General features: G+C 36.1%; 1 protein-coding gene and 1 pseudogene across 1 annotated transcript in view; both read right to left on the bottom strand.

Moving 5' to 3' along the window:
* Positions 1 to 13433, bottom strand: part of PKHD1L1 (PKHD1 like 1) — a 194951-nt gene that overhangs the window by 97233 nt on the left and 84285 nt on the right. The window contains exons 34-36 of the mRNA XM_074201203.1: positions 12736 to 12840; positions 10399 to 10587; positions 544 to 714 (exon numbers count right to left, since the gene is read on the bottom strand). Of these exons, the coding sequence (XP_074057304.1) occupies positions 544 to 714; positions 10399 to 10587; positions 12736 to 12840 (465 nt within the window). The remainder of the gene's footprint in view (positions 1 to 543; positions 715 to 10398; positions 10588 to 12735; positions 12841 to 13433) is intronic.
* LOC141498203 (large ribosomal subunit protein eL43-like) lies at positions 2128 to 10390 on the bottom strand (annotated as a pseudogene).

The raw sequence follows: 13433 nt of genomic DNA, 5'->3' as shown, positions 1-13433 counted from the left end.
GAGTCCCTTCTGGAGAGGAAAAGTAATAGGAAATATGGGCAATGAAGGAAAATTATCCTAATTTAAAGTTCCAGTTTCACTCTGAGTCAGTCCTATCCATGGGGGAAAAATGTTACAGCTATAACAATAATTTAGATTTGTGTAGGGCTTTACAGAATTTTTAAATGTTTTCATATTATACTTCCTATTCTTCCTGACAACATAAATAGATTATAACTCATCAGTCTATAAGCATTTCTCCAGCACCTACTACATACACTGTGTTAATCACTGGAGATATAAAGAAAGGCAAACAATAACCTCTACTCTCAAGGAATTCTTAATCAAATGGAAGAGATAGGTTGCAGGGTAAATTATTATCCCTATTTAATAGCATAAGAAAATTGAAGTATTGAGAATATAAATAACTTGCTCAAACTCAGATAAGTAGTGTATCCAAAATTAGAACCCAAGTCTTCTAACTCCTAATCCAAAGTTCCAAAGGATCTTTCAGTACCAAAATTTTTATCAAACATAAGAATAAACTATTTAATCTTCTCTTACCTTGAATATATGTAGCCTCAATTCCACCAACGAACAGGTGTAATGGAATGAATTTATTTTCAGTTGGCAAAACATTAATTACTCCTTGCAGAAATATAGACTGTGCTTCATTGATGAAGCCACTGCTATAATAGTAAATACCAGGTGAAGTAAATTGGTAAGAAAAAGAACCTGCCATATAAGAAGATATATAATTATTATCACAAATTATCCAAAAAATACTTGGAAATGATGTACCAGGAAAACTATACTGTAATATAGATTCAAATGCTTAAATCATAGGTTTCTTAATTTTTCATCAATATTTTCATACTTTACATAGAATGTAGAAAATAAATGACCCATTTTCTGCCTAAATAAGCTTTTTTTTGAGGTTAATTTTTAATTTCAATTTTTTTTTGTTTTTGCAAGGCAATGGGGTTAAGTGACTTACCTAAGGTTACACAGCTAGGTAATTATTAAGTGTCTAAGGCTGCATTTGAACTCAGGTCCTTCTGACTTCAGGGCCCACCTAGCTGCCTCTAAATAAATTTATAGTAAAATTATGCCCCTCTATGAACAAGTTACAGATTTTTAAAAAATAATTAACTTCAAATTCTGTAAAGCATTTTAAAAAAAATTTGTTTTATGCTCATAACATTCTCTTTATTATAAGAAGTCAAGGCTATTTTATAGATGAAGAAATTATGATTGACAGAGGTTAAGTGATTTGCCCAGTTTTATCACAGCTAATAAGTGCCTGAAGCTGCATTAGAAGTCAGATGTTCCTGACTCCAGACCCAGGACTCTATCCTCTGAGATATCTAGCTGCCACTTTTTTTTAGGCCAAAAGCCAAAACCAAAATCATCCCAGAATGTGTTATAACTTTCAGACTTTAAAGGAAAACAAAAATCTAAATGATTTTCCATGAATGAAAAATTCAAACTGCTAGATCCAAAGCAGTTAAGCTGCCACATAAGAAGCAAAATAATTTTGGATAAAATTTATATAAAGACATAAAACTTTAGGTTCTAGCATTTAGCTCATGTTTTGTAAGAGAATATGGAGTTTTGAAATAAAATGTATTTATTACTTCTATTCTTTAATCAAGGTCATATCTCAGTTATCTGCATATAAAGTAAAAATGATGTTAAATTTACTAGACTTCATTAGACTAAAATAATTTTCTCCTTAGTCAAGGCCTCATACCATGTATCTTCCCTCCTATCTCATTTACCTGTCTTTGAATGAATTTTAAATTTAGCATTATTATTATTATTATTATTATTATTATTATTATTATTATTATTTCCCATCACAAACTTTCTGCTCTGATTTCCTCTGTTGTTTAATATTTCCTTATCCAGAAAGGCTAATGTTCACATTCTAAACCTTTGCTATTTTTGCAATCTTCAATTTTATTATTTTTGGACAATATCTTGATTGTCTTCCATGATTGATTACATTTGTTTTCATGTTTCTAGTTACTACATCTTTACTTTGTAATATATAATGATTCAGCTCTATAAATAAACAACTTATTTATATATATATGTATATATATATATATATATATATACATATATATATAAATAAGTTGTATTTTCTAATCCATCTTAAATTTGAGATAGTGACTATCAACAACTTGCAATTTTTTTAAGTCATCTTTGTGGGGTGGCTAGGTGGCACAATGGATAGAGTACTGGCCCTGGAGTCAGGAGTACCTGAGTTCAAAGCTGGCCTCAGACACTTAATAATTACCTAGCTATGTGGCCTTAGGCAAGCCCCTTAACCCCATTGCCTTGCCAAAAGAAAACCTAAAAAAAAAAGTCATCTTTGCATCTGATATAGTACACTACATATAGTAGGTGCTTAATAATAATGACTAAAAAATATAATTTAGCAACTGTAGCTAGATGGGCAAAGTCTTACAAAATCAGCTTAGCGATTTCTCTCAAACTGCCTTGCGTTTGATTTCTTTGTACTTTGTTCTTTGTTTCTTTATGTGAATTATTCTGCATGTATTTGTATATGCATATCTTGTCTACTTTATTAGAACCTAAGGACATTGGGAAAACAGATTTTATTCTCTGTATTTGTGTCATTAACCCTTAGCATAGCAAATGTCAAATGAATGATTATTGATTGATTAGTTATCATTTCACATCTGGAATAGCCTTCTGGTTGGTCTCTCTGCCTCGTCTTTCCACCTCATCTTTCCAATTCCATTCCATCCTTTATTAAATTGTCAAAGTAAACTTCTTAAACACAAGACAGGCCATATAAGCATTCTTCTTCCCCTCTACATCCTCCACTACTCAGCAAACTTGAATGACTCCCTATTATCTCATGTTAAATATAAATAAATCTTCTGTTTGACTTCTAAAACTCTTCATAGGCTAGCCCTTTCCTACCTTTCTAGTCTTCTTAGCACTTTACTCCTTCCTATATCTGCAGTGCAGTGGGCTTGCTATTCTTTACAAACTACACTGTATCTGCCCAGGCCATGCCTTTTCAATGGCTGTTCCCCGTGCCTGGAATGTTCTCCATCTTCATCTCCATTTTCTGACTTTTCTGGCTTCTTTCTAAACTCAGATTGAATCTCACCTTCTTTTGCAAGAAGGTTTTATCAGGGTACCCCATCTCACCAAGACTGCTAATCACTTTCTTCTGAGATTATCTACTTTTTGCTCTGTGTATATATTATCTTCACCTAAAAATGTGAACTGAAAGGGAACTGTTTTTACCATTTTTTTGTATCTCTGTCATTTAGCTCAGTTTCTGTTACCTAGTAGGTACATAATAAGTGCTTGATGATGATGATGGTTATATCTTAGACATTTGAGAGGAATTAACTCTTTCTGAACACTAAAATGTCTTTTAATAAAAATTAGTTTCATTTCCTTTTAAAGTACACCTTTCACATTTAGTAGCTTTAGTGAAAAGGGGGAGAACATGGTTTCTCTGTACATGCCCTAACTCTCCCAGTCATGGACAGTTTAGCATGAGTGAGACACTGAGGATGGAGAAGACTAAAAAAAGGAAAGAAGACTCTACAAGGTATGAAATTGGGCTTTCTTATTTATTCACTGAACTTTATAAAGTAGCTTCAGGACTGACACTTGTTGGAAGGTTAGTGACTGGCCTGGGGAAAGAAGGAGCATTAACCCAGAGAAGTGTGGAGCTAGGGTTTATATTGAGAACAAATTTAGTTTTTAGTTGAGGGGAAAAAAAAGGAGAGAGAGATTCAACTGGGGAGAATTTATCTTTTTTTAAGGTTTTTGCAAGGCAAATGGGGTTAAGTGGCTTGCCCAAGGCCACACAGCTAGGTAATTATTAAGTGTCTGAGACCAGATTTGAACCCAGGTACTCCTGACTCTAAGGCCGGTGCTTTATCTACTACACCACCTAGCTGCCTCAACTGGGGAGAATTTAGAAAGATTTGGGAGAGGATTAAGGGTCTGTATGTCAGTGAATTCCACAGCTTGGCAAAGATGTCAAACATCAATTGGACACAAAAAGAAAATGTGGTAACTTGAGTCTTGCTACCAGTCCTCCAGCTCTAACTTATAAACATAGAGGCAATATTAGAACAGAGAATGCTGTAACATCAGATTTAGTTTCAAGGCATATCTGTCTGTATCATATTTTTCCTTAGCTCCCCAAACTATTTTGGAAAGAGATTGGGGTAGAGAGGGAAAGAGAAGGAAAGGGGTAATATAAGACTCAAAGCATGGGTAACAGAATGATATGTGTGACCACAACACCAGCCTTTCTATGAAAGAGGCTCCCTTGTCTTTTGGAATGAATATTGAAATATGGATATAGAACTAGAAGGGAATTCAAAGATCAAGAAGTTTAGCCCATTCATTGAAGACATCAGTAAGCAACATTTAGTAAGCCTTTATTTTGTGTAAGTACTGTACTAAGCCCTAGAGATACAAAGAAAGGCAAAAATGTGTTATCTGCCCTCAAGGAATCAAAGTCTGGATATTTCCTGGTAATGGAAAGTCTTGGTCATATACAGCAGAAGTATTAAACATACAACCTGCTACTTCATACAGCCTATGGCACTACTGAGTAGGAATGAATTGGGAAATATTTCACAAAAATAAGCATAATGTTGATTTTTGGTTTTTCTAAGTTAATATGTGGCCATTAGGGATCTGTTTCTATTTGAGTTTGACACTATTGATGAACAGATTGAACTAGTTGGCCTATGATGACCTTCCAAAATCTGAGAAGCTGAGAAGGAAAAGTTTCTAGTGACCAAAATGAAGTATGGAGAAGATAAAAAGTGGATCAATATTCTTCCAGAAGCATTAAGAATAAGTAACCAGACCCAAAGCATAAATGACTGGGTGCTAGTTTCCTGACTTTAGGATTGAATTTTATAGCTTCCTGGAGGTAGAGGCAGTCATTTGCTAGAATAAGAAGTATGTGATTACAACTAAATGATAGGTGATGCAATGGATAGAGTACTGGCCCTGGAGTCAGGAGGACCTGAGTTCCAATTTGGTCTCAGTCACTTGACATTTTCTAGCTGTGTGACCTTGGACAAGTCATTTAACCTTGATTACCTCACATCTTGGGACATCTCCAGTCTTTATGATCCATATCTTACCACTGAACCTAGATAGTTCTAGAGGAGAAAGTGAGTAGCTCCTCTCTCAAATCGAATTCACTTACATCATTTCACAGATGTCATGGTCTTCTTCAAGAATGGAGGACAAACATCATTATCATCATGATCTAGTGTATGAATATACAGTACTTCACACATAGCATAAGCTATATAACTTTGAAATAGTTTCAAAGCTGCCCTATCCTTATTAGGAAGTGTTTGAGAGACACAGAAAGGGCTTTCATGAGGAAAAGCAGTCAGACCAATTGTGTGCATAACTAAAGAGCATAACTGGGGCTGTTGAGTAGTATTTTAGCAATGCAGACTTTAGTTTCATATAATGAAAATATTTTAAACAATGAAACAGTCTAAATGAAATAGGCAGATTTATGAGGTTGTAAGTTCACCTGAACTCCGTTGTTGTTGTTTTTTTTTTAGATTTTTCAAGGCACTGGGGTTAAGTGGCTTGCCCAAGGCCACACAGCTAGGTAATTATTAAGTGTCTGAGACAGGATTTGAACCCAGGTACTCCTGACTCCAAGGCCAGTGCTCTATTCACTGCACCACCTAGCCGCCCCTTTTTGGTTTTTGGTTTTTGTCACCTGAACTCTGGACGGCTTCTGGTTCTTCTCCTTCATTATAGAAAAAGACCAAAATGACATCACTATGTTTGGGACAAATTATAATGTGTCCAACTGTGGCTGATCAGACCCATATGAGCTTGGAATGTGCTACCATAGATCAAGCACAAATAGTCCATGTGAACCCATGGGATGGGTACTCTAAACTTATATATGTCACTTTCCTTTGAATTCTTCAATTTTGCCTTCCTCATATAGTGCAGCACCCTCATTGATGAGAGCACACCATGCTGGGAGGTCCTATGCCCATGCCGTACAATCAATTTTAAATTACTTAAGAGAGACTTTCAGGGTGAACCAGTATCACTTCTTCTAACCTCCTTGTGAGTGCTTGCTCTGTGTATTCCCCATAAAACAGTATTTTTGACAAGTGTTCTAGCATCCTAACAATCTGTCCAGCCACTCTCTGTAGTAATGTTGGAATTCTGAGAAGTTAAGCTCAAGAAAGGAACTCAGTGTCTGGTATCTTCTCCTGTCAGGTGATCTTCACAATCTTCCTAAGACAATTTAAATGGAAGTGATTCAGTTTCCTGACATGGTATTAGTGGATTGTCCAGGTTTCACAGACAAATAGCAATGAGATTAGCACAATGGCTCTGTAGACTTTCACTTTGGTAGTTAGTCTAATACCTCCACTCTTCCACATTTTCTTTCAGAGCCTCCCAAATAGTGAGCTAACTCTAATAATGTGGGTGTCAACCACATTGTCAATGTGTACCTCCCTGGAGAGGGCACTGCCATGTCTGGTAATCAGAATTGTAAGCTTATCTTCTTTTTTTTTCTAGTTTTTGGCAAGGCAAATGGGGTTAAGTGCCTTGCCCAAGGCCACACAGCTAGGTCATTATGAAGTGTCTGAGACCAGATTTGAACCCAGGTACTCCTGATTCCAGGGCCGGTACTTTATCCACTGCACCACCTAAGCTTATCTTCTTGATGTTAAGGTTCTCCAGGTCTTGATAAATTTTTTCCTTTGATTTCATCAGGGTTCATCATGGTGAGAGTATAGGCACTGATGAGGATGTTATGGCATTTCCTGGAAATGGTATTTGCTCCTTTTGATAGGCATTCAAAATTGTTGCCTAGATTAGTTTTGATTGTAGATAGTTCCACATATGTATGGTATGGTGCTGGTTGATAGAGATGTCTTCTCTGTGTTAATTGTTAGACCAAAATTAGTACAAGCAACAGAGAATTGATCCGTATTTTGCACTTGAGTGCAAAATTATCTGCAAACAGAAGATCAAACACCAGTACTCCCTCCACTTTAGTCTTAGCTTGAAACCTTTTCAAGTTGAAGAATTTGCCATCATGTAATAAATCAAGGTAGCTGACCTTGATGCCATTCATCCTCAGTGAAGGCGTTTGATAACATGGTTGAAAAATATCATGCTAAAAAACATAGGAGCAAGGATTCATCCTTGTTTCACTCCATTGGTGACTGAGAAATCTCAAAAACATCATCCACTATCCAGAACCCAGGCAAGCACACTGTCATGAAACTGACATACAGTACTAGTGAATTTCTCCGGCAACCAAATTTTGAAATAATTTTCCACAAGCCCTCACATCTGATGGTATCTACAAATATTGTATACAGCCTTCTCTTCTGTGCCTGGAATTTTCCCTGGAGTTTTCAGGTAGCAAGCACCTTATCAACTGCTCCTTGACCCTTTCCAAAACCACACTGGTTCTCAGGGAGGTGACCATCTTCCAGGTGAAGGATCAGCCTATTGAGAAGCACTCTGGCAAGAATCTTAAAGGAGCAATATCCCTGTGATTGTCACAGAATAATTTATTCCATTTATCTTTATAGAGATGGATAATAGAGGCATCCTTGAATTCTTGGGGGATAACCTCTTCATGCTATATAAACTGGAAAATTGTAGTCAATTTTTGGATTAGCAATGACCCCCCCCCCCTTGTAGATCTCAGTCTTAATAGAATCAGCACCATGTGCTTTGCCACTTGAAAGGAGCTTAATAGCATTCAAAACTTATTCTTTAGTTGAAACTTCAACTAGGGCCTGATTGACTTAAATTTAAGGTAAATGGTTAATAACTTCTATTGATGGATGATGGTCTGTTAAGAACACTATCATAGGATCATGTTCCTATGGTTGATCAAATGTGGATCCATCAGCACTGAGTAATTGAGATGTATTTTCTTTGGACCATAAATGCCTTCAGGACATCATAAAAGCATTTTGGTTTGTTACTATCTGCATAAAACTGAATTCATCTGCCTTCTTACTGAGCCAAGAGTCCTGCTTTGCTTGTATTTCACTTTTTTTTTAGGTTTTTGCAAGGCAAATGTTTTTTTTTTTTTTGCAGGTTGAATGGGGTTAAGTGGCTTGCCCAAGGCCACACAGCTAGTTAATTATTAAGTGTCTGAGACCGGATTTGAACCCAGGTACTTCTGACTCCAGGGCTGGTGCTTTATCCATGGTACCACCTAGCCACCCCGTATTTCACTTTTGATGGAGTTAAATGCTGCCTTCTTAGAGATGGATAAACTATTCTACTGTTAAATCCTGTGGTGTTCGTGTTTTTCATTTAGCAGCTTCTATATTTCTCCATTATTTTCACCAAACTTGTTTTGATATTTGTGACTGCTCCAACCCAGAGAAGCAAATGCAGTGCTGTATGCCAGATCTCTGAAAGTTGCCCACTCTTTTTCTGCTCCACTGTTACTGTGTGTTGGTTCAGTTTTTCCTCCAAGTTAGCAACAAACTGTACTCAGAGATACTCTAATCTCTCTTTTTTTTATTCCACAAATTAATCCATTTATTGTTGGACTATAGGCTACAGATAATAGATAAGAAGGTTTTACTGGTCTTTCAATTCCTTCAGTCTTCTGATGGCAGATTTGACTGTGACTGCAGAGGTGGTATTGTATGTCCATGCACCACCAGCTACTGTTTTCATACAGGATCCACAATACCAGATACCCATGGCCCGTCTCTTCATTTTTGTCTTGCCACAGAAGGAGCAGGTATACTTGGCATGCTAGCTAACTTCAAATTTTTCACCATTTTTCTGAGGGATGCACCATAACTTGTTCCATATTTACCAACAATCCCAACCTTCTTTGTATGTTTAGCCATGTCACTAGTCGCAGGGCCGCGGCTCGGAGAGGCGATACTCTAATCTCTTGACACTAATTCTTTCAGTAGTCATTTTGCTTTGGGACCACTATTTTGGTTGAAGGTGAATATTTAGCTTGTTTGTCTGTGATCAGTCCAGCACTCTGCATCATACGTTGCCTTTGTTACTCTCACATCCTATCTGTCTCTTCTCCTCACAGTCTATAAGATGCCAACATTTGCTGGGGGTGGGGGTGCATCCAGGAAGTTTTATTGTGTTTAGGTAAATGAAAGATAATATTTGTGATGAGGTCATTAGATATGCAAATCTTCAGTAGTAGGTGACCATGCTGTTACTATTTCCAATTCTATTCCTCCCTAAGATTCTATGCCATGTCTGGTAATCTATCTACTCTAGCATTAAAGTCATCCAGAATTATAAGCTTATCCTCTAGATGAAAAATTTCTCCAAGGTCTTGATAAAATTTTTCTTTGATTTCATCAGGGTTCATCATGGTGGGAGTATAGGTACTGATGAGGATGTTATGGCATTTACTGGAAATGGTATTTGCTCCTTTTGATAGGCATTCAAAATTATTGACTAGATTAGTTTTGATTGCAAAACCTACCCCAGCTTCATAGCACTCCCCTTCACTGCAGACATTCCAGAAAAATGTGTATACAACTCTGACTTCGGTGAGCTGGCCTTCATTTGCCAGCCTTATTTCACTCAGGTCTGCTATTTGTATATGATATCTGCTGAATTATCTTGCAACAAGAACTGTTTGTCTTTCAGATCTATTGAATCATGTGTTGTCTATGAATGTGTACACCTTGCATGCACCAATGGAGAGTGAAATCTTCTTTGAAGAAGTTTTTGTAGAAATTTTTGTAACTTGACTCCATAGTCAGACCAGGGTGGATAAGCAGACAGTTTGTAAGGGCACCCTTTCTAGACCCCTCCTCACATCAGAACATAAGTAGTGTGATTCATAAAAAGTTGCTCAGTCATCCAGGGGGCTGCTGAATCTCACTGCTGCTTTCAGTGGGGAAATGGCCCTATGACTGGGTCACCTGTATGCAGGGTTGTGACTACAGCTTCTAGCACTTGCCTGTTGTCACAGGATTTTGAGGAATGGTAAAGTATGGGTGACCTCTTCTAGCAGTGGTGGATATGCTAAAGAATGATCACCTCCCAAGATGTCATTAGGTTTAGTCCCTAAATTAATTTTAAGAATAACCTCTGAAGTCCCTTCTAATTAAGATTGTAGGAACTATGAAAATGTACTTAGGCCTTTGGATCAATAATAGGATTGTAGACAAAGATACTTCCTAACTCACCCCCCCCACTCATTTTACTGATAAAAAGGCAAATCCAAAGAAATTAGTTGCCCTGTGGGTAGAGTGGCAGAATTAAAATTTGAACTCAGTTCCTCTGGCTCCAAATCCAAAATTTCTGTTACTGTACCAAATTGAATTTCATTCGAAGAAAAGATACAAATACAAATTGAACAGAAAAGAAACATACCTGATGTGGTTTTTTTGTTTCCACTAGTAAATCCTTTTCCATCATAAGTCACATTTCCAGGACTAGAAACAGAGAAAATACGATAGCCTATTCCTTTGATGAAAGGCTGAGCTTGCCATTGCCATATCACCATGTCACCCACAGATATATTTAAAACTGATGGATTCCATGCATATCCTTCACCATAAACTAGGACAAAAAAAGGGAGAGGTCATTTAAAAGGGAAAGAAGAAAAAGAAATAAAGTTTTATTGAATATAAATTTTTCCTGAGCTTAAAATATCTAATTAACATTCTTTCTCACATACAGAATTTAATTATTTAGTAAAATAAGCTGAAATCAGAGGAGTCAAGATGGTGAGAAACTAAGGTGAACTAAAAAGATTAAGCCTGAATGATCAAGAGACTTCATATGGAAAATAAGAAGTCACTGAAAGATTTAGTCATAAATAGAAACAAAATTAGAACATTTTCTACATTTCCAAAATTGAACCCATTATATTTTCCCTCAAATCTCCTATTTTCTAACTTCCTTGTTGCAGTCAAGGATACAGTCATCTTCCCAGTAACTCAGGTTCACAACCTAGGTTGATACTCAGTCTTTCTTATTCCTCATATCCAATCTGTTGTCAAATTTTGTTGACTTTTACTTGCATTTTTTGGCTTTTTTATTGCAAGGCAATGGGGATAAGTGACTTTCCCAGGGTTACACAGCTAGATAATTATTAAGTGTTTGAGGCTGGATTTGAACTCAGGTCCCCCTGACTCCAGGGCCAGTGCTCTATTCACTGCGCCATCTAGCTGCTCCCTATAACACATTTTTTAATGTCTTTTTTGTCTACCTTGATACACACCATTCTGGTCCTGTCCCATATCATCTCCATATGAAATCCTTGAAATAATCTTCTAGTTGTTCTGCTTGCTTCAGGCCTCTTCTACTACTCAGTAATATTCTTAAAGCACAGGCACAGGTAAGATCATGTCACTATTACACACTAGCTGTACCCACCATCATTCAATAAGATTCAGTGGTTCCCTTTCTCCTCTTTGATCAAATATAAAATCCTCTGATATTTATATCAATCCGCTACTTTTAGGCTTCCTATATGTTACATATTATTATACTTTCTATATATTTATGCCTTCTTATACTTTAAATACTTAAACCATATATATATATATATATATATATATATATATATACACACACACATATATATGTATACACAAATTTATATCACCAGTAACAAATTAGAGTATGATGGCAAGGGTGTCATATTTCTGGGAAAAGTTCTAGATTTGAGTGTTGGAAAACTGGTTCTAGAATTAGCTTTATCATTAATTCACTTTCTATATCTCAGATTGCTTGGGTAAAAAAATGGAGATAACATTTGTTTTTAAAGTTTTGTCATAAAGTTGTAAGATAATATGAAATAAAAATGATCTTATTTGGTTCCTGAGAACTTCATTAAAATCCTACTCTGAATAGTCTGTGTAAGATGAGTTCCTAACAGATAATAATGGATTTTTTCTTGTTCAAAGTTCTAGGTAGAGTTGATGCTGGAAGTGTACCAAAAGAGAAAGATTCTCTCTCTTCTCTTACAGTCAATTAAGGAAGTGTTGGGAGGAGATGTGGAGAAATCCTTTTGTGAGAATTTTTTCCTACTTGATATAATTCTCAGTTACTAGGACCAATAAGCAGTTTAATTAATAAACATTTATTAAGTTCTTGCTAGATGATGGAGTAACTGAATTTTTTTTCAATAAGAGGCCAATATGAATCAGAGCACAGGTCTAGAGCAATGGAATCATCTCTGTTTCACCAATAAAAAATAAGGCTTTGAGAACCAGCTAATCAAAGACCATGATACTATTACCCAAGGACCAGTTTAACTAATCTCTGAGAGGCTCATCACTGCAAACCTAGTGATAAGGTTATGAATTTCTTGGCCATAGCAACTCATGACAATATCTCTCAAACTCAAATAGAAATGGGAGCTACTAAGCCATACAAAAACAGTGTATCTCTTTGGACTGAATATTGACTTAGAAAACCCCAAATTCATATTGTCTGTGGTTTTTATTTATTTTGTTAAATATTTCCCATTCTATTTCAATATGGTTGGGGATGTACAAAAAAGTGTTATGGACTGCATATTGGACACATCTATACCAAAGTGCAAAGAAGTTGAGTTTTTTGCCAGGAGAACAAGTCCACACCAATGAAAGAACAGATTCTGTGAATACCTGAAGTTAGTTCCAGGCATGGCAAAGCACAGATGGTAGACAACAGCGAGAAACTACATGAATTTTAGAATTTATTGATATGGATTCATACCTGAATCTTTTCCTTGATTGGTAACTCTGAATGTATTCCTTGTTGACTGAAGAATACATGTTATATTATTCTCTGAAGAGGATGTCACATTACAAGGAATTGATCCTAGAAAGGGCCAAACAAATAAAAATTATTTTCTCAGTTAACTATTTAAAGGAGAGATATCACTGTTTAGGTTATAAAGAGCTTTTTAAATCTTATAAATATTAGGCAGAAAAATTGGCTGGAGTTTAATTACTTAGAAACAAAAGGTCTTCCAAATGTTTTCACCCAAAGCATCGGGTAGGTAGCTTTTAATATGGAATCTAGAGCCAAAAGAGATCTTAAGGACCTTAGAAATCATTCTCCTTCTGACTTCCAAAAAAGACATGGAGAAGAACTTGAAGTAAATAACAAGGAAACTGAGTATGAGATTTCAGGGTTTCAGAAGAACATTAAAGACTAAATTTAGGGAAAAGAAATCTGGGAGAACTTCATGAAATATTGAATTAAAAAGGAGGACAAAGAGATTTATTTTTCAGGAGGATTCAGACTGAAGTACAGGATTAAGGAGAAAGACCTAAGAGCAGCACAAGTAGTTGAAGGAGTCAAGGAGAAGGAGGAGGAAAAGAAAGAAGAGAAAAAAGAAAACACAAGTTAGACAAAGTAAGAAAAACTGAAGGAATTTGGATTTGGTGGTCAAGAAGTATTAAAGTCTG

Source organism: Macrotis lagotis, chromosome X (assembly GCF_037893015.1).
Source record: "Macrotis lagotis isolate mMagLag1 chromosome X, bilby.v1.9.chrom.fasta, whole genome shotgun sequence".
In the NCBI taxonomy this organism is placed as follows: domain Eukaryota; kingdom Metazoa; phylum Chordata; class Mammalia; order Peramelemorphia; family Peramelidae; genus Macrotis; species Macrotis lagotis.
This window is presented reverse-complemented; position numbering and strand designations above follow the sequence as displayed.